Below are 26594 nucleotides of genomic sequence, written 5' to 3' on the forward strand. Positions count from 1 at the left end.
TAAATTTTGGAATTGGTTGCACTCTCTAAATTCTCTCTTCTTATGTGGTGCAGTTGTCCAGCATGTCTACACAGTCTGGAGTCGGTAACCAGCCACCGGAAGAAAGATACAGGGCACAGCTGGAGCAGTTGGCAGCCATGGGATTTGTCAATAGGGAAGCTAATCTCCAAGGTAATAATCGTCAAAGGTTAAATGTTAATGTGTGAAATTATTAAATTACAGATATGTTATTAGTGTGTGGCTAACAGTAAATGCCAGACAACAAATCCAAGGGTCTGGTGTTCAATCCCATGTTGGTACTAAGATTGTATGCTGTCACTTATTGCTTTTTTCACTTCTGACTTATTGCTTTTTTCACTTCTGGCAATGAATTGTTAATATGAAATGAGCCAAATTGCTCCCTGGTTCTAAATCTACATTAAATTATAGGTCCGCTTACAGCTTGCTTCGCCAGTCAGTTCAAAGATAGGAGGGAGACTAGACCTCCAATAAGACCCTGTGTAATAAAGCACAATGGTGAAACCAACCTTTGGATGGAGAACCTTACTTCATTATTTCATAGTTCTTTTATTAGTTTGAGACTGTGGATATTTTTTGCTAGTAATACCAATTATAGGCTGAGTTGGAAAATGTCACTAATTCCTCTAAACTGGATCAAGTTATTTAATAAAGCTTAGGAAGCAGTAACCTCCCCCTCCTAAGTAGTGGCTCTCTGTCTTATTAACTGGGTTGTTTAGCTGTCATAAGCACAAAGAATAATTGACAGTGTAGGTATACATCATTGCTAATACAGTGAGCAGACTGTGCCTGTTTTGTTTTTCATTTGTTAACTTAGACCTTGACTTGTCCTACATCGCTGAAGGTTCTCATTCTTGGCGTGATGCACAGAACATAATGCAAGTAGATCCGTTATCCTGAAAAATATAATTTGAAATTATGAGTAATTGCATTTTCGCAGCAAAATATATATAAGCTAGTAGTTTTGGATTGCCACATTATACCACTGGCCATGAGCTTTTGTTGTGCGCAGTATGAATTGAATCTGAATTTCACAATTGGCGGCCTCCCCTTGTAAGATAATTTTGGGTATTGGGCTGCATGATTGTAAAATACTAAAACAGCTAAATTGCCAACAGTTTGACTGACTTGCTGTGGTCCACTTCAGGGCAGTTAACTGCTGTATAGTGGTGAATGCCTTCGTTTATATACTGTCATTTTCAATTGTCTGGTGAATACTGATGCCACATATATGAGATGACATTGGATAATTTGAAGAAGTAGTTATGGCAGAGTGGCTGTACCGTGTGCTATTGCCTGTGCTACTCTGTTGGCTGATTGTAAGACAACTTTAGTAGGTGCAGCAAACTCTCGTTGGTGACTGGAAGGCAATAGCAGATTGGCAGCTAGTATCCAGGTGGTGGTGGTGGTGGTGGTGGTGGTGGTGGTCTCGGTCTCCTGCATCAAGGTGTTAAGGGTGCATGGCAGTTCTCTCATGGCTGCTGTTTGCACTGTTAAACCTGGGTCAAGTGGTACTTCTGGCTACCAAGCACACACAGTGTGCCAGGCTGGAATTGCTGGCACTCACACCTCAGATAACTTATAGCCATCCTCCTTGTTAATGTTGTTGTTGTGGTCTTCAGTCCTGAGACTGGTTTGATGCAGCTGTCCATGCTACTGTATCCTGTGCTAGCTTCTTCATCTCCCAGTACTTACTTCAGCCTACATCCTTCTGAATCTGCTTAGTGTATTCATCTCTTAGTCCCCCTCTATGTTTTTTACCCTCCACGCTGCCCTTCAGTACTAAATTGGTGATCCCTTGATGCCTCAGAACATGTCCTACCAACCGATCACTTCTTCTGGTCAAGTTGTGCCACAAACTCCTCTTCTCCCCAATTCTATTCAATACCTCCTCATTAGTTATGTGATCTACCCATCTAATCTTCAGCATTCTTCTGTTGCACCACATTTCAAAAGCTTCTATTCTCTTCTTGTCTAAATTATTTATCGGCCATGTTTCACTTCCATACATGGCTACACTCCATACAAATACTTTCAGAAACGACTTCATGACACTTAAATCTATACTCGATGTTAACGAATTTCTCTTCTTCAGAAACGCTTTCCTTGCCATTGCCAGTCTACATTTTATATCCTCTCTACTTCGACCATCATCAGTTATTTTGCTCCCCAATAGCAAAACTCCTTTACTACTTTAAGTGTCTCATTTTCTAATCTAATTCCCTGAGCATCACCCGACTGAATTTGAGTACAGTCCATTATCCTTGTTTTGCTTTTGTTGATGTTCATCTTATACCCTCCTTTCAAGACACTGTCCATTCCGTTCAACTGCTCTGCCAAGTCCTTTGCTGTCTCTGACAGAATTACAATGTCATCGGCAAACCTCAAAGTTTTTATTTCTTCTCCATGGATTTTAATACCTACTCCGAACTTTTCTTTTGTTTCCTTTACTGCTTGCTCAATATAGAGATTGAATAACATCGGGGAGAGGCTACAACGCTGTCTTACTCCCTTCCCAACCACTGCTTCCCTTTCATGTCCCTCGACTCTTATAACTGCCATCTGGTTTTTGTACAAATTGTAAATAGCCTTTCGCTCCCTGTATTTTACCCCTGCCACCTTCAGAATTTGAAAGAGAGTATTCCAGTCAACATTGTCAAAAGCTTTCTCTAAGTCTACAAATTCTAGAAATGTAGGTTTGCCTTTCTTTAATCTTTCTTCTAAGGTAAGTCGTAAGGTCAGTATTGCCTCACGTGTTCCAACATTTCTATGGAATCCAAACTGATCTTCCCCGAGGTCAGCTTCTACCAGTTTTTCCATTCGTCTGTAAAGAATTTGTGTCAGTATTTTGCAGCTATGACTTATTAAACTGATAGTTCATTAATTTTCACATCTGTCAACACCTGCTTTCTTTGGGATTTGAATTATTATATTCTTCTTGAAGTCTGAGGGTATTTCGCCCGTCTCATACAGCTTCCTCACTAGATGGTAGGGTTTTGTTAGGCCTGGCTCTTCCAAGGTTGTCAGTAGTTCTAATGGAATGTTGTCTACTCCCGGGGCCTTGTTTTGACTTAGGTCTTTCAGTGCTCTGTCAAACTCTTCACACAGTATTGTATCTCCTATTTCATCTTCGTCTTCATTCTCTTCCATTTCTATAATATTGTCCTCAAGAACATTGCCCTTGTATAGACCCTCTATATACTCCTTCCACCTTTCTACTTTCCCTTCTTTGCTTAGAACTGGGTTTCCATCTGAGCTCTCGATATTCATTCAAGTGGTTCTCTTTTCTCTAAAGGTCTCTTTAATTTTCCTGTAGTCAGTATCCATCTTACCCCTAGTGATACGCGCCTCTACATCCTTACATTTGTCCTCCAGCCATCCCTGCTTAGCCATTTTGCACATCCTGTCGATCTCATTTTTGAGGGGTTTGTATTCCTTTTTGCTCGCTTCGTTTACTTAATTTTTATATTTTCTCCTTTTATCAATTAAATTCAATGTATCTTCTGTTACCCAAGGATTTCTATTAGCCCTCGTCTTTTTACTTACTTGATCCTCTGCTACCTTCACTATTTCGTCTCTCAAAGCTACCCATACTACTTCTACTGTATTTCTTTCCCCCATTCTTGTCACTTGTTCCCTTATGCTGTCCCTGAAACTCTGTACAACCTCTGGTTTAGCCAGTTTATCCAGGTCCCATCTCCTCAAATTTCCACCTTTTTGCAGTTTCTTCAGTTTTAATCTACAGTTCATAACCAATAGATTGTGGTCAGAGTCCACATCTGCCCCTGGAAATGTCTTACAATTTAAAACCTGTTTCCTAAATCTTTGTCTTACCATTATATAATCTCTCTGATACCTTCTAGTATCTCCAGGGTTCTTCCATGTATACAACCTTCTTTCGTGATTCTTGAACCAAGTGTTAGCTATGATTAAGTTATGCTCTGTGCAAAATTCTACCAGGCGGATTCCTCTTTCATCCCCCCCCCCCCCCCCCCCCCAGTCCATATTCACCCACTATGTTTCCTTCTCTCCCTTTTCCTACTATCGAATTCCAGTCACCCATGACTATTAAATTTTCATCTCCCTTCACTACCTGAATAATTTCTTTTATCTCATCATACATTTCATCAATTTCTTCGTCATCTGCAGAGTTAGTTGGCATATAAACTTGTACTACTGTAGTATGTTTAGGCTTTGTGTCTATCTTGGCCACAAGAATGCCTTCACTATGCTGTTTGCAGTAGCTTACCCACGCTCCTATTTTTTTTTTATTCATTATTAAACCTACTCCTGCATTACCCCTATTTGATTTTGTATTTATAACCCTGTATTCACCTGGCCAGAAGTCTTGTTTCTCCTGCCACCGAACTTCACTAATTCCCACTATATCTAACTTTAACCTATCCATTTCCCTTTTAAAATTTTCTAACCTACCTGCCCGATTAAGGGATCTGACATTCCACACACTGATCCGTAGAACACCAGTTTTCTTTCTCCTGATAATGACGTCCTCTTGAGTAGTCCCCACCTGGAGATCCGAATGGGGGACTATTTTACCTCTGGAATATTTTACCCAAGAGGACGCCATCATCATTTAACCATACAGTAAAGCTGCTTGCCCTGCTTTGAGCCGTTCTTAGTAACAGCACAGCAAGGCCGTTTTGGTTAGTGTTACAAGGCCAGAGCTTTCAGTCATCCAGACTTTTGCCCCTGCAACTACCGAAAAGGCTGCTGCCCCTCTTCAGGAACCACACATTTTTTTCATGTTATTAGGGCATTTAATTATTTCAGTAGCCTCTATTTTCTGTTGCTGCATCCACGGCTTTTGAGCAACCATGTGAGGTTCTTCAAAACTGATAGGATGGTCACTTTCCTGGTGGTCTGACTTGTTCTGTCCCAGTAGTACATATTGTTAGTGTTCTGAAATGCAGATGCTAATGGGTCTCCCAGACTACTGAAATACTAAAACACTCTAACAATGTGAATGGGGAGGATGGTTGCAAGTTACCTGAGGCCTGGCTGCTGGCGATTCCAGCCCAGTTGACCACGTGTGCTTGCCGGCCACCAGTGTTTGACGGTATAAACAGCTATTGAGAGAGAACTTCCATGTGGCCTTAATGCCTTGCTGCAGGAAAACACCGCACCTTGGATAAAAACTGCCGGTTTGCAATTATCTTGCAATCACCAATGAGAGTTTGCCTACCAACACTTACCAGAGGCAACAACAGACAGCTGATAACGCTACTTTCTACCAGTGTTGCCTTCCAATCAGCCACCATGTTAGCACAGGCAATAGTGTACTGTACAATCACCTCTCCATAACAACCTTTTCAAATAGTCCAATGGCGTCTCAGATAAGTGATGTCAGTACCCACCACATAACTGAAAATGATAGTATATAAAGGAAGACATTCACCAGTATATAGCAGTGAACTGCCCTCAAGAGGACCGCAGCATGTCATTTGAAACATCAGCAGTTTAACTGTTTTAGTAGTTTACAATGACAAGCCCCAGTACCCAAAATTACCTTCTCCAAAATGACATTGGCCTGAAAGCCAACAAAGTTAGTAGTTTGTTTTAACTTTCTGTAGACCTGCAACTTTACCATGAACAAAATTTAAATGGTTGGATATGACATGTTAAGGAAAAGAAATCTGAATTCGTTCACTGAAAATGTGGTTTTACTAATAGTACAGAGGAGCGCACAAAATGAAGAATGGATTATGTAGGGAATGTAATCTGCAGTGGTTTTGCGATGCCTTCCACAGTAACTCTGGAAGCTTTTCAGAGCACAGACACCTTTTGCAGCCACCCACTGTAGGTCAGGTGCTTCAGTGCCTTTCGATGTGCTGGAAGTGCTAAATTTTCTGTTCTACCATCTGTATCTGGGAGACATCCCTCTGACCCAACACTTGGACAGGGTGTATACGAGGACAAGGAAAAAAAATTCCCAGATTTTTTCTGGATTTCCCGGTTAAAAATACACTTTCTCCTGGGTGAAAATACACTTTTTCCGTGTTAAGCGACAGTATACTCTTCCTCGTTAAGCGACATATACACTTCCTTGGCACTGTAAAGGTCATCAATCCTTCGAATGTTTATGGTTTTATATACCAACGTAGAATTTCCCGGCACTTTAGAAAACAAAACTCGGGGAAAAACACGTTTTGAAAGATCTTGGATGTGCAACAGCATGTACGCTGCACATTTTCATATTATGAGGGTATAAATTTGAATTCCACCAAACAATTCATGTTACTTTCCGAAGCATTAAAATCGAGATTGCGATGCACTTTTGTAAGCATCATAGCTCATTCACGTGATCTCGCCAGCTGATGACAGCAATAGGACACGTGATGTAGTCAACCAATAACAAGATCACTCTTAAGTAGCGCGAATACACAAATAAGAAAAGTTATGGCTTAAATTAATATACATAGCATTCACATATAATATTGGTCTTGAAGATTAGTGAGTTGGAAGAGAAGCTAAGCTTCCACATATAATGTTGATCTTTTTTGCGAGTGTTACACTTTAAGATACATCACACAAATGTGCCAGCAAAATTTTTAATAACGACGCAAATGTCTCATCTTCTGGGCTCGAAATTCTTCTAAATGGTCAAAGAGTTGAATGTTTAAATAAGAGTCATACACTTTGTGATTTAAGAAATTCATCATACATTCTCGCACATAGTTCATCTTGCATAGAAGGAAATCTGCTTTGAATGTAAGGCTTTTCAAACAACCATTCGCAATATTTTCCCGCAGGTTCGTTTCAGCAGTTGCAAGAAAGTGCCAAATAACTGGTGTCACCGCACTTGCGCAGCTACGATGACGCAGGAAGCCCATATGTTCGTATGTGTAAAACATTAAAAGATCTCACATTATGTCATAAAAGAAACAAGACATCAAAGGATACTTCAAGAGCATTGGGATTTTGCGAACCATACTAGAATGCATAATTTGGCTTAAAATGCGCATCCGTATGTAAATTTTCTTGGAGTACCAGTACTCGTGTTTGGTTCTTTATTATGGCATAATACCATACGTGCACTTGAAATGCAGTGAACAGTTGAAACTAGCCAATAGTGTGAAATTAGACACTCTGTTTCAAATAAATTGACTGCCTCAGTAGAAAGGATTAATAAAAGCCAAATCTCTTTAGCAAACTGGCAAAAATAACTTCGATGTTCTGTAAGGCGATTAATGCTTGACTGTCAAAGGTGGAAATAAAATCTGAAACTATTAACATATTTTAGCGTGCTTATGCAAACGTATTTTAATTCATTTGATAGCTCCCGGTCACAAAAATCTGTTTTGTTATCCCCCGGATCTACGATACTTCCGAACAGGGGCAATATTAAGTAGTGGCGGCAAGCCACACTTCCGTAACCAAAAGCGGTAGAAGGTACTGCTGATACATGACTCAACTGTGCATGCACAAGAGCCTGCCCGCAACTGCTCAAACCAATCTAATTTAAACAGTTGTCATGTCACGCTCATTGGAGGCAATTTGTTGTTATAAAGCACTGCATAGTGTTCCTAAAGCCTTTGACACACTTTACTGTTGGCAGACGCTTGTATGAGCACTGTTTTGTTGTTGTATACGGCACATTTCCTTTGCAACTTGAGGTTTTCTGCCGTTCAAGTTTTATTGCTGCAGTATTATTCTGCAGTAGCGGGATACAATAACACCCTTTGTTAGAGTATTGGTTCTTACCAGTCAAAATCACAAAAATTTAACTGAAAACTAAAACAATGAAAAATTCCCGGAATTCTAAACAATTCCCGGGTTTTTCCCAGTTTTCTCCCGGATGAATAAATTCCCAGGTTTTTCCCGGATCTCCCGGTTGTCCTGGGTCGTATACACCTGTTGGAGACAACCATATAGGGATTATAGACTCCCTCAAAAATCGAGAAAATAATGGCAAAACAGTTATTTTATAAGAAAATGAGTTTTTTGCACAAATATTTAAGGAAAAGGCTGATCAAGTGTTTTGCATAGAATGTCCTGTATGGTTCTGAAATGTGGACAGCAAAGAAAGTCAGACAGGACTTTGAAACCAAACCAGTGTGTTTCTTTAGACACACAGTTAGTAAATCGCATCAGCCTAAAGAGTCGTAGGTGACAATGAAACCCCTTTCTTAGAAAAGCAACAGACATACTGAAAAATGGCATTGTGATGTAAGAGATGAGTGATCTTCTTCATAATTTTAAAAACATAATTTTATGAACAAAATTGCTTTGATAACATTTAATAATTAAAATCTCAATATTAAACAGTGGAAAATCCATGATGGACTGTAACAACATTATGAAAAGGATAGTTGCTACTCACCATATAGCAGAGATGCTGAGTCGCAGGTAGGCACAACAAAAAGACTGTCACAAAACAAGATTTCGGCTGACAAGGTCTTTGTCAAAAACACACACACACACACACACACACACACACACACACACACAATTTCTGGCAGCTGAAGCCAGACTACATGCAGCAGCAGCAGTAGTGCATGATGGGAGAGGCAACTGGGTGCAGTAAGGAGGAGGCTGTGGCGGGGAGGGGAGGGATTGCCCTATCCTCTCTCCACCTTGTGCCCGCACACTCCTCAGCACAAAATAAACCATGAAAAGAACGTAGTAAGGGAGATGGTGCTTACCTGTCTGAACAGAGGCAAACAAGCACAGTTCCATGATAAAACATTGGAAACATGGTTGACAACATGAATGATGTAAGAACTTGTTTCACCTTCAGCAGAGCAGCTATCCCAGACCTGACACACTGCAGAAGTCAAGCAAGGTAGTGGTATAGTAACCAATTATCATGGTGGGTAGTTGTAATCTAAAAAAGTTGCCAGAAAAGCTAGTGGGAACTATTGGCGAATCACTCAATTGTGGAAAGTTGAGCTGGTCATAAAATGTATACCTTGCAACCGAATCTGGAGAAATGTAAGCACAGGCAAGGCAAAACCATCCCTATGACTTACCTTAGAGAACAGGCTGAAAATGGCAAACCTCCATTTGTAGATTTAGAGTAACCCTTTTGAACTTATTGACTGGAATATTTTCTTCAAAATATGGAAGGTTGCAGAGAGAAAATGCAAGAAGTAGAAGGGGATCTACAATCTATATGGCAACCAGATGGCAGTCACAAGAATTGAAGCATATGAAAGGAAAGTAGTACGAGGTGTGATTGGAAAGTTTTAAGAATGGATCCACTACTGCTTACTAGTGTGGCAGGCAGGTACACACAAGGTGAGGAGTGAGTTATTGCCTTATCCTTGAATGCCCTCTGACAGGAAACTGCGTTTTCTTTTTTCAGTTGGTTGTGACAGCTGGTTGAGTACGGGTCTGTTAGGGCTTGTTGCCAGATTCTGTCTGCGTGAAAATGGATGTAAAAACAGAGCAACAAGTTTGTGTGATATTTTTTTTAAAACTGGGAAATCAGCTTCTGAGACTTACAAACTATTAAAAACAGCTTTTGGAGATAACTGTATGAGCCAGTCAAATGTTTTTGTCTGTTTCAACAGATTTAAAAATGGCTGCGAATCATTTAAAGATAAACCATGATCTGGCTGTCCTTCCACCTCAGAAACAAATGAAAATGTTGTGAAAGATTGCAACTTAGTGCACTCTGATCATAGACTTACAATTATGGAGATGGCTGGTGAAATTAATTTAAGTTTCTATGCAGTTCAGTCAATTTTAACTGAAGATCTGAACATACATAGAGTGTCCACAAAATTCGTTCCAGAAGTGTTGTTAAGTGACCAGAGACAATACCGACTTGAAGTGTGCCAAGAACTGATTAATCGTACTAAAAATGATACAGATTTGTTAAATAGGGTAATTACAGGTGGTGAATCATGGGTATATGGATATGATCCAGAAACCAAAGTGCAGTCTTCACAGTGGAAGACTCCAGGTTCACCATGACCGAAAAAAGCATGCCAAAGTCTATCATAGGTGAAGACAGTGTTGGTGATATGTTTTTTCAATTCTAGCGGTATTGTGCATCTTGACTTTACCCCTGGAGGACAGATAATTAACCAGGAATAGTACAAATGTGTCCTAGAGCGTTTGCGCGATAGGTGCGGAAGAAAGAGCCTGCATTGTGGAAAGACAGGAGATTTGTGCTACACCATGACAATGCTCCGGCTCATCATGCCTTCTCCATCATTGAATTTTTGACCAAATTCAAAATTCCTGTGCTTCCACAACTGCCATATTTGCCTGATCTGGCCCCTGCAGACTTCTACCTGTTTCCTTTAAATTTTCACTGAAAGGGAAGTGACTTGACTAGATTGAATACATCCAGGCAAATATGGAGAGTGTCGTACTACAATACAGAAAAAAAAAAATTCTGGGAATGTTCAGTCAGAAGGGGACTATTTTGAAGGAGATGCATCACAGTAGCATGCAAGTACCACCATTGTACAATTCCAAGCCCATTCTTAAAACTTTCCAATTACACCTCGTATTTGAGAAGGGATTGAGACAGAGTGCATAACCCTGATGCTATTAAATGTATACATTGAGCAAACTGTGAAGGATATCAAGAAAAATTTCAAAAGGCAATTAATGTTTTGAGTGAAGAAATGAAAGCTTTGGTGACAGTAAGATAGACCAGTTTTCCTATTTGGGCAGCAAAATAACTGATGATGGCCAAAACAGAGAGGATATAAAATGCAAACTGGCAATGGCAAGGTGTCTCTGAAAGAGAGAAATATTAATTTTAAGTGTTTGAAGTCTTTTCTTGAAGGTATTTGTATGGATTGTAGCTTTACACAGAAGTAGACCATGAAGAATAAACAGTTCTGACAAGATAAAAATATAAACTTACGAAGCATGGGGCTATAGAAGAATCCTGATTATTACATGAGCCTATCAAATATCCTATAAAGTGATACTGAATTGAATTGGGGAGAAAAGTAGTTAATGGCACAACATCACTAAAGGAAAGGATCAGTTGGCAGGGCACATTCTGAGGCATCATCAGGGAACAGTTAATTTGATAATGGAGAGCAGAGTGTGAGGAGAAAAAACTATAAATCGTGAACAAAGCTTGATTATACAGGGTGTATACGTGGACAAGGAAAAAAATTCCCTGTGATTTCCCTGTTAAAAACACACTTTTTGCCGGGTGAAAATACACATCTTCCTGGGTGAAAACACACTTTCACCATTTAAGTGACAGTATACTTGACCTTGGTACTGTAAAATTTATCCAATCTTTGAATGGTAAAGGTTTTATATACTGGCGTAGGGCTTCCCAGCACTTTAGGAAATTAAACCCAGAAAAAAATACGAGTGAACAGCAGCATGTATGCTGCGTATTTTTGTATTGCGAAAGTATAAATATGAATTCTGCCAAACATAGCACACTAGTTTCCAAAGTATCGAAAGCAAGATAATGATGCGCTTTTGCCAGCCGATTACAGCTAACATCACATGACTTTGCCAGCCAGTGACAGCAGATATTCAGAGCACTGGATACTGATGTTGTCAGCTGTTGTTAGCAAATAGCAATATCACTGTTAAGCAGTGCAAACACACAAATAGGAAAAGTTCATAGTTTAAATTAATACACATATAGTATAGGTACAAGAAAATCTTAAGCTTTCACATACAGCATATGTTACCCTTAAAGTTGTATCAAGCACAAATGTCCCAGTAATACTTTAAATAGTGACATAAATGTGGGCCTGAAATTTTTCTATGTGGCTGGTTCTCAAAGTGTTCAGTTTTTAATGAGAGTCAAACACACTGTGATTTAAGAAATTCATTGTACATTCTCACACGTAGCATAATTCATCTTGCATAGAAAGAAATTTACTTTGAAAGTAACGCTTCTCAAAGCGCTTTTCACAGTATTTTCCCACGACCTGTAAGAAATATATATGTTTGAGCAGTTGCTAGAAAGCACCAGAAAACAGATGTTACTGCGCAACTATGACGTGCTCTGCTCATACATCTTTCGTCGCTTTTCTGTGTGGAATTCGTCGCTTTTCTGTGTGGAATTGGGTGTGTTGCGGGGAATCGTGTCCATGTGGAGCACTGTGGCATGTTGTTTGGTTTGTCCTTAGGGCAGTTGTTTTATCATGCCCTACCCAAATAAAAAAAAGCACTCCGTCTTCAGGCCACGAGTGGCCTACCGGGACCATCTGACCGCCGTGTCATCTTCAGTGGAGGATGCAGATAGGAGGGGCGTGGGATCAGCACACCCCTCTCCCGGTTGTTACTATGGTATTCTTGACTGAGGCCACTACTATTTGGTTGAGTAGCTCCTCAGTTGGCATCACGAGGTTGAGTGCACCTTGAAAAATGGCAACAGCGCATGGCGGCCTGGATGGTCACCCATCCAAGCGCCGACCATGCCTGACAGCACTTAACTTCGGTGATCTCACGGGAACCGGTGTATGCACTGCAGCAAGGCTGTTGCCGTCCTACCCAAATAAGGAATGCAAAATGACATATCAGTCCTTGGCACAATATTAAATTCAGAACTACACTGTATAATTCAAAGCACTCTGCATTACTGTTGTGTATTCTAGTCAAGTTTGCATCCACACTGCACTGCAAAAGCTACTAAGAAAGAATACAAATTTCTTCCAAAAATAAAAAATAAACTGTTGTTTGTAACAACCAGCTTTTCATGACTTACTGTATAAAAAATCAAAAAGTTATATGTGAAGGCTGTATAATTGGCAGTTTATATTCTACTCCAGGAGTAAATATGCTGAAGAGCCAAAGAAACTGATACACCTGTCTAATATTGTGTAAAGCCCTCGTTAGCACACAGAAGTCTCGCAACACAACATGGCAGGGACTCGATTAATGTCTGAAGTAGTGCTGGTGGAAATTGACACCATGAAACCTGCAGGGCTGTCCATAATTCCGTAAGAGTACAAGAGGATGGAGATTTCTTCTGAACATCAGACTGCAAGGCATCCCAGATATGCTCAATAGTGTTCATGTCTGGAGAGTTTGGTGGCCAGCAAAACTGCAACTACTATGACGTGCTCTGCTCATGCTTTTTTTGTCGCATTTCTGTGGGGAATTGGGTGTGTAGCGGGGAATCATGTGACCATGTGGAGCACTGCGAAATGTTGTTTGGTTTGTCCTGGAGCCACTCTAGCAATTCTGGACATGTGGGGTGTCGCATTCTGCTGCTGTAATTGCCCAAGTCTATCGGAATGCACATGAATGGATGCAGGTGATCAGACAGAATGCTTACATACATGTCACCTGTCAGTCGTGCCTAGACATATCAGGGGTCCCATATCACTCCAACTGCACACACTCCACACCATTACAGAGCCTCCACCAGTCTGAACAGTCCTGTGCTGACATGCAGGGTCCATGGATTCATGAGGTTGTCTCCATACCTGTACACGACCATTCCCTCGATACAACTTGAAACGAGACTTGTCCAAGAAGGTAACATGTTTCCAGTCATCAACAGTCCACTGTTGGTTTGAAGAGCCCAGGTGAAGCATAAAGCTTTGTGTTGTGCAGTTATCAAGGGTACACGATTGGGTTTTTGGCTCTGAAAGTCCACATCGAAGATGTTCCGTTGATTGGTTCACACTCTGACACTTGTTCATGGCCCTGCACTGAAATCTGCAGCAATTTGTGGAAGAGTTGCAATCCTGTCACATTGAAAGATTCTCTTCAGTCATTATTGGTCCCATTCTTACAGGATCTTTTTCTGGCTGCAACGATGTTGGAGATTTGATGTTTTCCTGGATTGCTGATATTCACGGTACATTCACGAAATGGTTGTATGAGAAAATCCCCACTTCATCGCTACCTCGGAGATGCTGTGTCCCATCGCTCATGCGCCGACTATAACGCCACGTTCAAACTCACTTAAATCTTGATAACCTGCCATTGTAGCAGAGCAGCAGTAACTGATCTAACAACTGCACTAGACACTTGTTGTCTTATATACGCGTTGCCAACTGCTGCGCCGTATTCTGCCTGTTGACATATCTTTGTATTTGAATATGCGTGCCTATACCAGTTTCTTTGGTGCTTCAGTATATAAAGCCTTGTGGCCAGTTAAATATTAATAAAAAATGGTTTGCTGTCTGTCAATAACAGACTGTAAAATGACATTCTGTAAATTTAAGAAGTAAACAAAACAAATTAAAAAATAGTGAAGCCTAGAGGAGGTACCAAACAAGTGTTGTTATATGTCTTGTGATAAAAAGAAATGTTATGTTTCACTGAACATAGATATGTAAAATTCTGCTAAAATTTTTCAGTGTGGTTTTTGGGAAGCATTTTCTTGTAGTACCAGTACTGTGTTATCTTGTGTTTGGTTCTTTATTATGGCATTATGCCATAAATGCCAGAAGATGAAAAAGTGAACTTGAAATTCAGCGAACAGTTGAAACTAGCCAATAGAGTGGAATTAAACATTTCATTTGAAACAAATTTACTGCCTCTGTGTAAAATATTAATAAAAACTAAATTTATTTAGGAAACTGACAATAATTGCTTCAGTGTTCTTCAAGGTGATTAATGCTTGATTGCCAATAACGTGGAAATCAGGTCAAATCAGAAAACTGAAACTAATAACATTTTAGCCTGTGGATGTATGTCAATTCACTTGATAGCATCCAGCCACAAAAATCCATTTTTTACATGACAACAGGTAAACAAAGAGAGAACAGCAAAAATTGTGAAATGTAAATGTGCATCATGTAGAGACTACTCCCCAATACAACTGTGACTGCTCTGCATATGTACGAATCTGGTAGCTTTAACACACCAGAAAAATTTTTCTGGATAGCACCTGACTGCTTGCAATTACTGCCTATTTAGCCAACAGCCACACTTCAAGTAGCAAGAAGTGGAAGAAGGCACTGCTCATACGCAACTTCATCTCTCCACATGCCCACTAGCAACTGCTCACATGAACCCAATGCTCATCATGCTCATCATAGGCAGTTTGTTGTTATGAAGTATTGTGTAGTCGTCGTCCTAAACCCTTTGAAGTATTCTGCTGCTGGCAGAAGCTTGTGCACCATATGTTGTTGTTGTTGTAAATGGTCCATTTTCTTTGCAAATTAAGTTTTACATTGTTTTTCTTTCATTTTTGTTTTATGGCTGCAGTATTATTCTGCAGTAGCGAGCGAAAGTAAAATTCTTCGTTAGAGATCAGTTTTACCATTCAATACTACAAAAGTCTAACTGAAAACTAAAGCAATGAAAAATTACCAGAATTCTAAGAAATTCCTGGTTTTTTTCTGATTTTTTACTGGATGGAAAAACGCGTTATTTTTCCCCAGTTGTCCTCGGGTGTATAAACCCTGCTACAGTAAACAATTTCAAACAGATGCAGGTGACAATTGATACACAGAGATGAAGAGGCTTACACAGGATAGACTGGCATGGAGAACCACATCAAATAGTTCTTTTAAGACTGAACACCACCACCCCAACAACAAAAACACCACCACATAGAAAAAGTGTTAGTAGTTATCCATTTAAATGTTTCTATTGTAAATTATTATTACTTCTAATGGCCACTGAGTAATTTTTACTTAGTAAACGTTTATGTCCGTGCATATAATTTCTATTATGTTGTATGTTTCAAAATTTTCATATGAGCAGATTGCAGATAATGTGCAAGTTTTCTCAGTTGTCATATAACTTTCTCAAAATTTCAGCTCTTATTGCAACATTTGGGGACATAAATGCTGCAGTTGAGAGGCTACTGCAAAGTCGTCAGATGTCACAAAGCTAACAATACTACAGAGGTAATTCCATATTCCCTGAGTAGTACTTGCCCAGGTTTGTTTGGGTTTCCACTGTGGGGCTACTACATTAAGAGAGATATTTTCAAGAGGACAGCGAAATAATTAAGATATTTGGACAGCGCAGCATTGAAACTTGTGGATACTATTCACTATTGACACAAAAATTTGTCATAATTTGAACTTTACAGGAATAATAATGATGATAATAAAAAAAAAGGAAACCAAGAAACCAGATCACCCAACACTTAAATTTTAGAAGTTCATATAAGCATGCAACAATATGGCATACTATAGCTTCTTAAGATTGTGTGTGTGCATCTGTGTATTTATATAAATAATATATATATATATTACCTGTTTCTCTCTAGTATGTTAAGCCTTTTCTTCAGTGTTATGTTAAATATGTAGTTGGAAAGTGTTTCTCCTACTTTTCCGGATCTTGAAAAAACCATTGTAACTGGCTTCAGGCCTAATACTGTAATCTTGTTACTAATCATCGTGTAATGTAATTTTCTGAGTAATGAAAACATGCAAACCCAAGAACAGTGCTAGCAATATTGCCAAAGGTCTGTTTTGTTTGTGTATATAATTAGGTGTGTGGATAAATATGGGAGTCCACAAATGAAAGACTGGTACAGTGTAACAGTTATATTCAATACTGAATAGCATCCAAGTTTTGAAGTCAACATCAAAGGTTTATTTCATAGTCACTAATTCTGCAAATCTATGGAGTTTTCTCTCAGGAGAATTATGTAACTTGCAAAATCACGTCATTTATGTGGTAGATCCTGGACATATAAACATTTATTTTTGATTCCACAATGTGCCAGTTTAAAGTGTTGTAGGTGCTGCACATTATTTTGATATGCCGCAGGTTGTTATGCTTTCTCTGATTGTTTATGTTGGGTATGTCGGTAAAGGTGTGAATGCATGTGCTACGTGTTGTGTGAGATGTTTCATCTACATTCGTTATTTGAGATCAGTTTTTGATGGCAATTATTAAAGTGAATTAAAAGTTGTCACTGCAGTATCAAAACTGAATGCAGTACTCATTCATGTCAAATGAGATATATTTTGAGATCACAAGCTTTTGACCAGTAACCAGAAAACGATTGAATATAAAGCTATGCATATGCAATTTTTCACATCATTTATAAAAGCTGTTGTACTGCATCCACTGTTTTAATAGATTACATACACATTTAGAATTGGTAAATTTTGTTTTGTAATCATGTTGCAAAAAAACTGCAAATTCCTTTTAGTTTTTGTTTTTCCATTTATGTTCATAATCTGCAAGTTGCTGGTGTTGAAATAAATTAGTGAATATGATTTTGTACATGTGAGCTTAGGAATCAGTTTTTATTTTCCATTTTTCCATCAAAATATGGGCTATTTAACAGTCCAGACAATATATGTATGATTGGTGTCATAGTTACAAAAGAAAATTGTATATTGCAGTTTAAAAAATTAAAAAAGTTACATTATCCAATTGTTTCATGTGTTTCCTTGGTATAACAGTCTTCACATTAACAACAAAGTGAACAATACATGTTAAATTAAATTATCCACATGTGTCTGCCAGAGACTGTTAAGGAACTAGTCTCAGAATGAGTACTGTCACTGGGTTCCAAAAATAAGATCCCACATATAAATGAAAATCCTAGCAGAAGAACAAGAACTTTAGTGAGACGATTTCCTCCATGGTTGATTTCATGTGGCAAGACCTCAAAGAAAGTAACATACACAAATGTTCCACAAGCCAAGCCTTGTAAAATACCATTTATCACTGACGAGTTTACATTATGACTAAATTCTTCTAAACCCATTGCAATTCCTATCCCCAAAGGTGATGTAACACAAAATATAATATTGGATCTTATGATTGCATGAAGTTTCAGTCTGCTCTGTACGAGATTGAGTCCCAAGCTGAAGGCTATAATAACTTTATGGAGCACCACAGCAATAAATATCTGCAGTACACTCATTACATCAGGCTGTAGTCCTATTGCTACACCTTCCAGCAGTGAATGCACTGACAAGGCTGCCAATAGTAGTACTGAACGGAATACTGAGTGTGCAGCTGGCTCCTCTGCTGGAACGTCATGCTCATTAGAATGCACCTGATCACTGATGCCTTCTATGCTATTACGACGTTGTGACAGCCACTGTTCACCTTCCGCTTCTGCCGGCTGTGTAAGGATATCCTGTGTTAACGTTCTTTCTTTATAGTCCAAGACTATTTGTTCAATGATCAGTATCACAAAGAATCCAACAGATACAGCAAACTCGGCAACAGGAAAGTCAGTTTTGATTTGTAGGAAATACAGGGCCTACAAATCAGACAATTGTAAGAGAAGCATTATTAATTCACAACAGAAGTTATGCAAATAAGAGCACTACCACAACATACAAGAGTATGTTATGAAAACAGTCACTTAAAATACTTTGAAAATCAAATATAACTTGAGATACTTCAAAATATTATTTCATTCGTAACTATCTTAGTCAAGAAAGTAACATCTGAACTGAAGTCTTAGGCACAGTAAATTGTATGGAAAATCATGTAGGTATACACACATTCAGTTCATATTGTTAGAGAACATAATTCACAGAGTTAATACAATTAACATCAAAGACTTGCTAAAATAAATTTGCTTTACAAGCAGAGAAAGAATATTACATTTTAAAATCAAATGTAAATTTATAAAGACCTTCCTTCCTTTTAAATGTAATGACAACTACACCTTAAAATTTCAACTGCCACAAGACTTGTGGTGGCGCAGGAGAGCCGCCTGCCGTGTAGTAGTCAACATGGCCACTATATTAGTTGAGACAATCCAGTAACAATTTCTTGGATCTCATTTTCACTGTTATTGTCAACTGTAGAGACATGTCAACATCCGCTACAGAACAAAACTGATTCTCTTAACTGCGAAACTTTCAGACGGCCTCGATTGTTTTAAAATCTGCCAGGAAAAAGTGTGCATGTTAGGTATTCCTGCATCCTGTACAGTCCCATTTTAACACTGGTGGAAAAATGGTTGCATCAGAATTGGCACCACAAAAGTAGTGCAGAAATTCAGCAGTGTATCATAACAGCAAATATTTTAAAAACAAATGGATGCTTATAACAATTATAATTTTTTCAGTGAATTAACTCTTTACATCCATAGGGATCGGTAGCACATAAGTGACTTTACTGTGTTGCAACAGATAAAAATCCAAAGCATTGCACTGTGGGGCAATTACAACAGCCAGTGTAAGTATGAGGTGTAGTCATACACTCCTGAAAAGTCCAACTTAGCCTTCTTATCACTTTTAGATCAGCATTTGCAAACTTGAACTGTTATTCACAAACAAGTGACTAACCAATTCATTAGTGATACGAAGTAACTTTGAAAAAGTGTAAGTGGAGTGGCCAAAGTACTTATTACCCAACCGAGTGAAGAGTGAGGCACAAGGACAGCATAACTGGGCTTTACTTGTGGCATAAGCAGAGAATGCTCAGATCAAAGGAAAGTGAAGCTCTAAGCATTGAGTGACAAAACAATTAACTTTTAGTCCTGACATATGGGTAAGCATAGTCTTGCAATATACATTCTTCATTTGCAAACTCACCCCTGCAGAATGTGATTCGTGAATAAGATACTGCAACTGGGAATGTCTATATGGGAGCTTTTACTGACATGACAGGAGCAAGACGAGAGGACAGAGAACAACTGATCCATAATGGTGACTGATTAAGTTGTACAATGGACAGTGTCTCCCAATTAACTTTAAGGGGCCTTAAAATGTACATTTGGGTCATACATGATTTTTCTATATTATGAAACCAAACCCCTTGATGTGTATGTCACAAGGGAAAATATTCATGAGGCACTGTCAGAACATATACCTGCAAAATACTGGGGTAGAGGTGCATCTTAATTGAATTAATCAGTATGACCATTTTTCCATCTCACTTTAAACAGTGCATAATAGGGAGAATAGTAGGAATGTTATAGCATGTTCTCTCTTGAACATTATAATTAATGCCATAAAAACTTCTGCATTTTACTTTAACTAAGAGAAAAGACAATCTCGTGAACATCCTTTGCGGCCTTATTTTAAAGACTTATTTTCCAATGTACTTAATAATGAATCTAGTTCTTAAAAAGGAAACTGTTTTGCTAAGGTATGACACAAGAACCCATTAACAATTTTAAGACTCACACTTCCATTTATTTTCAACATACCCTTTTAAGAGTTTCATTCACTTCTGGAAACAAATGTAGAAGAGCTGTAGCCATGAAAACACCAGCTGCAAAACAACTCAAGTGGCTTATGACCACAGCATACCTGTACAGAGAGTGTTTATTAGTCCGGCATGTACATATTTCATAGCAACACAAGCTAGGAGTCCTGTATTTAAAATTCACCTGTGCCGTTTGCTTGGATCTATGGTTCCACGAAACTTTTTAATAAGTAAAAGTGGTAACATACTAAAAAGAAATGTTAGGACAAATAGAGTACCAAGTACAAGTCCCTTTGCTTCATTGATTTCCATGTTTTTTTTTCTTCTTCAGGATATTCTTTATTTGTTGAAGTGTATGTAGCTGAAAATGGAATTAATTGCAATAAATTAGTGAAGTAAATGACATAATAGCCTTAAAATGATGATTACACAGAGCATAAGGCAATCCATGACTAGTAAATAACCTGTATTGCAATGAGGGTATGTATCTCACATTTATATAAAAGGCAGTCTTCTCTTCTCTATTAAAAATAACATGTGAAATAGCCTCACAATTGCTGTGAGACTTCTTGCACTCTACTCTGTTTGTACTGGTCAACTGGCTGGGAAACCTGTAACATGAAAAATAAAATAATAATTCCATACCGAACAGGAAAACTGTCAGCAATAGCCTGTACAACACCTAACACCATATACTGCGTAGGACTGGCATTGTCACTGCACTGATACCAGCGATATGCAGAAAAACACGTTTAAACAACCTTGATTTCATTTTCAGTTATTACCCTACAGGTGAGTTGCTCATTCAGAGGGATATCAGGTTCCTCCACAGGAATATGAAGCTTATCTAAAAATAGTGGGACATCACAATAAAGGATGGCAGCCAAAAACAGTTGCAACTGTTTTTGGCTGCCATCCTTTATTGTGAAGAATTTTAACAGTTGCTGCTGCAGCCATGTTTAAAATCTTGAAGTGGGACATCAAGTATGGCTTTGCTCAAGGTAGTTAGCTAGTTATATGTTCCAAAGGTTATTTGAACAATTATCTTGTCAAAATGATATGGATATTTTCTCCAAATGATATGGAACAAGTCAGTTTACAGGATATGTGTACATGATCAGTGTCAAAATTAATGAACCTATTATCATTTTGTTTCACTCATCATGGAATAGAAGGAGATGTCCAGCAGAAATGATTTAAAACTTGTTTCACTACCTGACAGAATTTTATGTTACTCGGAAAATGGTCAGAAAATTTTTATTGTTGCATACTGAACTTCATTCTGAGCCACAGACAGCTTTAACAATGCGTAGTAAAGGTAATTTTTCTCTCTAGTGTTGTAGGTATGTACATCACTGTTCTTCTCGTATTGTGCGGATTGTTTATGGTGAATTTCATTATCGAAAATATGTATTTATGAGGGGGGCAGTTAAAATACCTAGCTCCTTGGAGGCGTACCTACATGGTATCTGTAGGTGAGCACCACAATATTCTTACCGCTCGCTTTTGCAGTCAATACCTTTTTTCTAAATGATGAGTTACCCCCAAGAATAATTCCGTATGGCATTACTGAGTAGAAATATGCAAAATATGTCAGGAGCCCCCCCATGAACCATGGACCTTGCCGTTGGTGGGGAGGCTTGCGTGCCTCAGCGATACAGATAGCCGTACCGTAGGTACAACCATAACGGAGGGGTATCTGTTGAGAGGCCAGACAAACGTGTGGTTCCTGAAGAGGGGCAGCAGCCTTTTCAGTAGTTGCAAGGGCAACAGTCTGGATGATTGACTGATCTGGCCTTGTAACAATAACCAAAACGGCCTTGCTGTGCTGGTACTGCGAACGGCTGAAAGCAAGGGGAAACTACGGCCGTAATTTTTCCCGAGGGCATGCAGCTTTACTGTATGATTAAATGATGATGGTGTCCTCTTGGGTAAAATATTCCGGAGGTAAAATAGTCCCCCATTCGGATCTCTGGGCGGGGACTACTCAAGAGGATGTCGTTATCAGGAGAAAGAAAACTGGCGTTCTACGGATCGGAGCGTGGAATGTCAGATCCCTTAATCGGGCAGGTAGGTTAGAAAATTTAAAAAGGGAAATGGATAGGTTAAAGTTAGATATAGTGGGAATTAGTGAAGTTCGGTGGCAGGAGGAACAAGACTTCTGGTCAGGTGAGTACAGGGTTATAAACACAAAGTCAAATAGGGGTAATGCAGGAGTAGGTCTAATAATGAATAGGAAAATAGGAATGCGGGTAAGCTACTACAAACAGCATAGTGAACGCATTATTGTGGCCAAGATAGATACGAAGCCCACACCTACTACAGTAGTACAAGTTTATATGCCAACTAGCTCGGCAGATGACGAAGAAATTGAAGAAATGTATGATGAAATAAAAGAAATTATTCAGATAGAGAAGGGAGACGAAAATTTAATAGTCATGGGTGACTGGAATTCGAGTGTAGGAAAAGGGAGAGAAGGAAACGTAGTAGGTGAATATGGATTGGGGCTAAGAAATGAAAGAGGAAGCCTCCTGATAGAATTTTGCACAGAGCACAACTCAATCATAGCTAACACTTGGTTTAAGAATCATGATAGAAGGTTGTATACATGGAAGAACCCTGGAGATACTAAAAGGTATCAGATAGATTATATAATGGTAAGACAGAGATTTAGGAACCAGGTTTTAAATTGTAAGACATTTCCAGGGGCAGATGTGGACTCTGACCACAATCTATTGGTTATGACCTGTAGATTAAAACTGAAGAAACTGCAAAAAGGTGGGAATTTAAGGAGATGGGACCTGGATAAACTGAAAGAACCAGAGGTTGTACAGAGTTTCAGGGAGAGCATAAGGGAACAATTGAAAGGAATGGGGGAAAGAAATACAGTAGAAGAAGAATGGGTAGCTCTGAGGGATGAAGTAGTGAAGGCAGCAGACAATCAAGTAGGTAAAAAGAAGAGGGTTAGTAGAAATCCTTGGGTAACAGAAGAAATATTGAATTTAATTGATGAAAGGAGAAAATATAAAAATGCAGTAAATGAAGCAGGCAAAAAGAAATACAAACGTCTCAAAAATGAGTTCGACAGGAAGTGCAAAATGGCTAAGCAGGGATGGCTAGAGGACAAATGTAAGGATGTAGAGGCTTATCTCACTAGGGGTAAGATAGATACTGCCTACAGGAAAATTAAAGAGACCTTTGGAGATAAGAGAACCACATGTATGAACATCAAGAGCTCAGATGGAAACCCAGTTCTAAGCAAAGAAGGGAAAGCAGAAAGGTGGAAGGAGTATATAGAGGGTCTATACAAGGGCGATGCACTTGAGGACAATATTATGGAAATGGAAGAGGATGTAGATGAAGATGAAATGGGAGATATGATACTGCGTGAAGAGTTTGACAGAGCACTGAAGGACCTGAGTCGAAACAAGGCCCCCGGAGTAGACAACATTCCATTGGAACTACTGACGGCCTTGGGAGAGCCAGTCCTGACAAAACTCTACCATCTGGTGAGCAAGATGTATGAAACAGACGAAATACCCTCAGACTTCAAGAAGAATATAATAATTCCAATCCCAAAGAAAGCAGGTGTTGACAGATGTGAAAATTACCCAACAATCAGTTTAATAAGCCACAGCTGCAAAGTACTAACACGAATTCTTTACAGACGAATGGAAAAACTAGTAGAAGCCGACCTCGGGGAAGATCAGTTTGGATTCCGTAGAAATACTGGAACACGTGAGGCAATACTGACCTTACGACTTATCTTAGAAGAAAGATTAAGGAAAGGCAAACCTACGTTTCTAGCATTTGTAGACTTAGAGAAAGCTTTTGACAATGTTGACTGGAATACTCTCTTTCAAATTCTAAAGGTGGCAGGGGTAAAATACAGGGAGCGAAAGGCTATTTACAACTTGTACAGAAACCAGATGGCAGTTATAAGAGTTGAGGGACATGAAAGGGAAGCAGTGGTTGGGAAGGGAGTGAGACAGGGTTGTAGCCTCTCCCCGATGTTATTCAATCTCTATATTGAGCAAGCAGTAAAGGAAACAAAAGAAAAATTTGGAGTAGGTATTAAAATCCATGGAGAAGAAATAAAAACTTTGAGGTTCGCCGATGACATTGTAATTCTGTCAGAGACAGCAAAGGACTTGGAAGAGCAGTTGAACGGAATGGATGGTGTCTTGAAGGGAGGATATAAGATGAACATCAACAAAAGCAAAACGAGGATAATGGAATGTAGTCGAGTTAAGTCGGGTGATGCTGAGGGTATTAGATTAGGAAATGAGACACTTAAAGTAGTAAAAGAGTTTTGCTATTTGGGGAGCAAAATAACTGATGATGGACGAAGTAGAGAGGATATAAAATGTAGACTGGCAATGGCAAGGAAAGCGTTTCTGAAGAAGAGAAATTTGTTAAAGTAGTAAAGGAGTTTTGCTATTTGGGGAGCAAAATAACTGATGATGGACAAAGTAGAGAGGATATAAAATGTAGACTGGCAATGGCAAGGAAAGCGTTTCTGAAGAAGAGAAATTTGTTAACATCGAGTATAGATTTAAGTGTCAGAAAGTCATTTCTGAAAGTATTCGTATGGAGTGTAGCCATGTATGGAAGTGAAACATGGACAGTAAATAGTTTGGACAAGAAGAGAATAGAAGCTTTTGAAATGTGGTGCTACAGAAGAATGCTGAAGATTAGATGGGTAGATCACATAACTAATGAGGAAGTATTGAATAGGATTGGGGAGAAGAGAAGTTTGTGGCACAACTTGACCAGAAGAAGGGATCGGTTGGTAGGACATGTTCTGAGGCATCAAGGGATCACCAATGTAGTATTGGAGGGCAGCGTGGAGGGTAAAAATCATAGGGGGAGACCAAGAGATGCATACACTAAGCAGATTCAGAAGGATGTAGGTTGCAGTAGGTAGTGGGAGATGAAGAAGCTTGCACAGGATAGAGTAGCATGGAGAGCTGCATCAAACCAGTCTCAGGACTGAAGACCACAACAACAACAACAACAACATGTCAGGAGCGTGATACATTTGTTTCCAAGATAAGCAATTGTTCAAAGAGCAAAATTAGCTGAATTTAATTGTTTGAAAAGCTTAGTAATATGTTTCTTCCACTTCAGTTTTTCATTGATATGTACACCCGAACATTTGGAGCACTCTACCGTAGTTAATGTCTCCTGCTCCTATGCTACATTACTGGCCATTAAAATTGCTACACCATGAAAGTGACATGCTACAGACGCGAAATTTAACCGACAGGAAGAAGATGCTGTGATATGCAAATGATTAGCTTTTCAGAGCATTCACATAATGCTGGCGCCGGTGGCGACACCTACAACGTGCTGACATGAGGAAAGTTTCCAACCGATTTCTCATATACAAACAGCAGTTGACTGGTGTTGCCTGGTGAAATGTTATTGTGATGCCTCGTGTGAGGAGGAGAAATGCGTACCATCACATTTTCGACTTTGATAAAGGTCGGATTGTAGCCTATCATGATTGCGGTTTATCGTATCGTGACACTGCTGCTCGCGTTGGTCGAGATCCAATGACTGTTAGCAGAATATGGAATCGGTGGGTTCAGGAGGGCAATACAGAACACCGTGCTGGATCCCAATAGCCTCGTATCACTAGCAGTCGAGATGAAAGGCATCTTATCCGCATGGCTGTAACGGATTGTGTAGCCACGTCTCGATCCCTGAGTTAACAGGTGGGGATGTTTGCAAGACAACAACCATCCACACGAACAGTTCGACGACGTTTGCAGCAGCATGGACTATCAGCTCGTAGACCATGGCTGCGGTTACCATTGACACTGAATCACAGACAGGAGCGGCTGCGATGGTGTACTCAATGACAAACCTGGGTGCACGAATGGCAAAACGTCAGTTTTTTGGGATGAAGCTAGGTTCTGTTTACAGCATCATGATGGTCGCATCCGTGTTTGGCCATCGCGGTGAATGCACATTGGAATAGTGTATTCGTCATCGGCATACTGGCATATCAGCTGGCATGATGGTATGGGGTGCCATTGGTTACACGTCTCTGTCACCTCTTGTTCGCATTGACGGCACTTTGAACAGTGGAGGTTACATTTCAGATGTGTTACGACCCATAGCTCAACCCTTCATTCGATCGCTGCGAAACCCTTCATTTCAGCAGGATAATCCACGACCGCACGTTGCAGCTCCTGTACCCGGGTCTTTCTGGATACAGAAAATGTTTGACTGCAGTCCTGGCCAGCAACTGGCTCGTCACAATATGCCAGTCACTACTCTTGATGAACTGTAGTATCGTGTTGAAGCTGCATGGGCAGCTGTACCTGTACACGCCATCCACGCTCTGACTCAATGCCCAGGCGTATCAAGACCGTTATATTACGGCCAGAGGTGGTTGTTCTGGGTACTGATTTCTCAGGATCTATGCACCCAAATTGTGTGAAAATGTAATCATATGTCAGTTCTAGTATAATATATTTGTCCAATGAATACCCATGTATCATCTGCATTTCTTCTTGGTGTAGCAATTTTAATGGCCAGTAGTGTGCATCAACTGTTGG

General features: G+C 39.4%; 2 protein-coding genes across 6 annotated transcripts in view; one reads left to right on the forward strand and one right to left on the reverse strand.

Annotated features, from left to right (window-relative positions):
- The window catches only part of LOC126412844 (ubiquilin-1), a 99471-nt gene extending 82191 nt beyond the window's left edge, over positions 1-17280 (forward strand). Inside the window, exons 9-10 of the mRNA XM_050082689.1 lie at positions 54-171; positions 15702-17280. Of these exons, the coding sequence (XP_049938646.1) occupies positions 54-171; positions 15702-15778 (195 nt within the window). The 3' untranslated portion in view covers positions 15779-17280. The remainder of the gene's footprint in view (positions 1-53; positions 172-15701) is intronic.
- The window catches only part of LOC126412845 (zinc transporter ZIP1-like), a 36777-nt gene continuing 27314 nt past the window's right edge, over positions 17132-26594 (reverse strand). For 4 of the 5 annotated variants that reach the window (XM_050082693.1, XM_050082690.1, XM_050082694.1 and 1 more), the window contains 4 exons: positions 20490-20636; positions 20210-20386; positions 20027-20129; positions 17132-18121 (listed from right to left, as the gene is read on the reverse strand). In XM_050082693.1, the coding sequence (XP_049938650.1) occupies positions 17348-18121; positions 20027-20129; positions 20210-20337 (1005 nt within the window). In that variant the 5' untranslated portion in view covers positions 20338-20386; positions 20490-20636 and the 3' untranslated portion in view covers positions 17132-17347. The remainder of the gene's footprint in view (positions 18122-20026; positions 20130-20209; positions 20387-20489; positions 20637-26594) is intronic. The other variant, XM_050082691.1, reaches the window with a different exon arrangement.

Source organism: Schistocerca serialis, chromosome 7 (assembly GCF_023864345.2).
Source record: "Schistocerca serialis cubense isolate TAMUIC-IGC-003099 chromosome 7, iqSchSeri2.2, whole genome shotgun sequence".
NCBI classification, from domain to species: Eukaryota; Metazoa; Arthropoda; class Insecta; order Orthoptera; family Acrididae; genus Schistocerca; species Schistocerca serialis.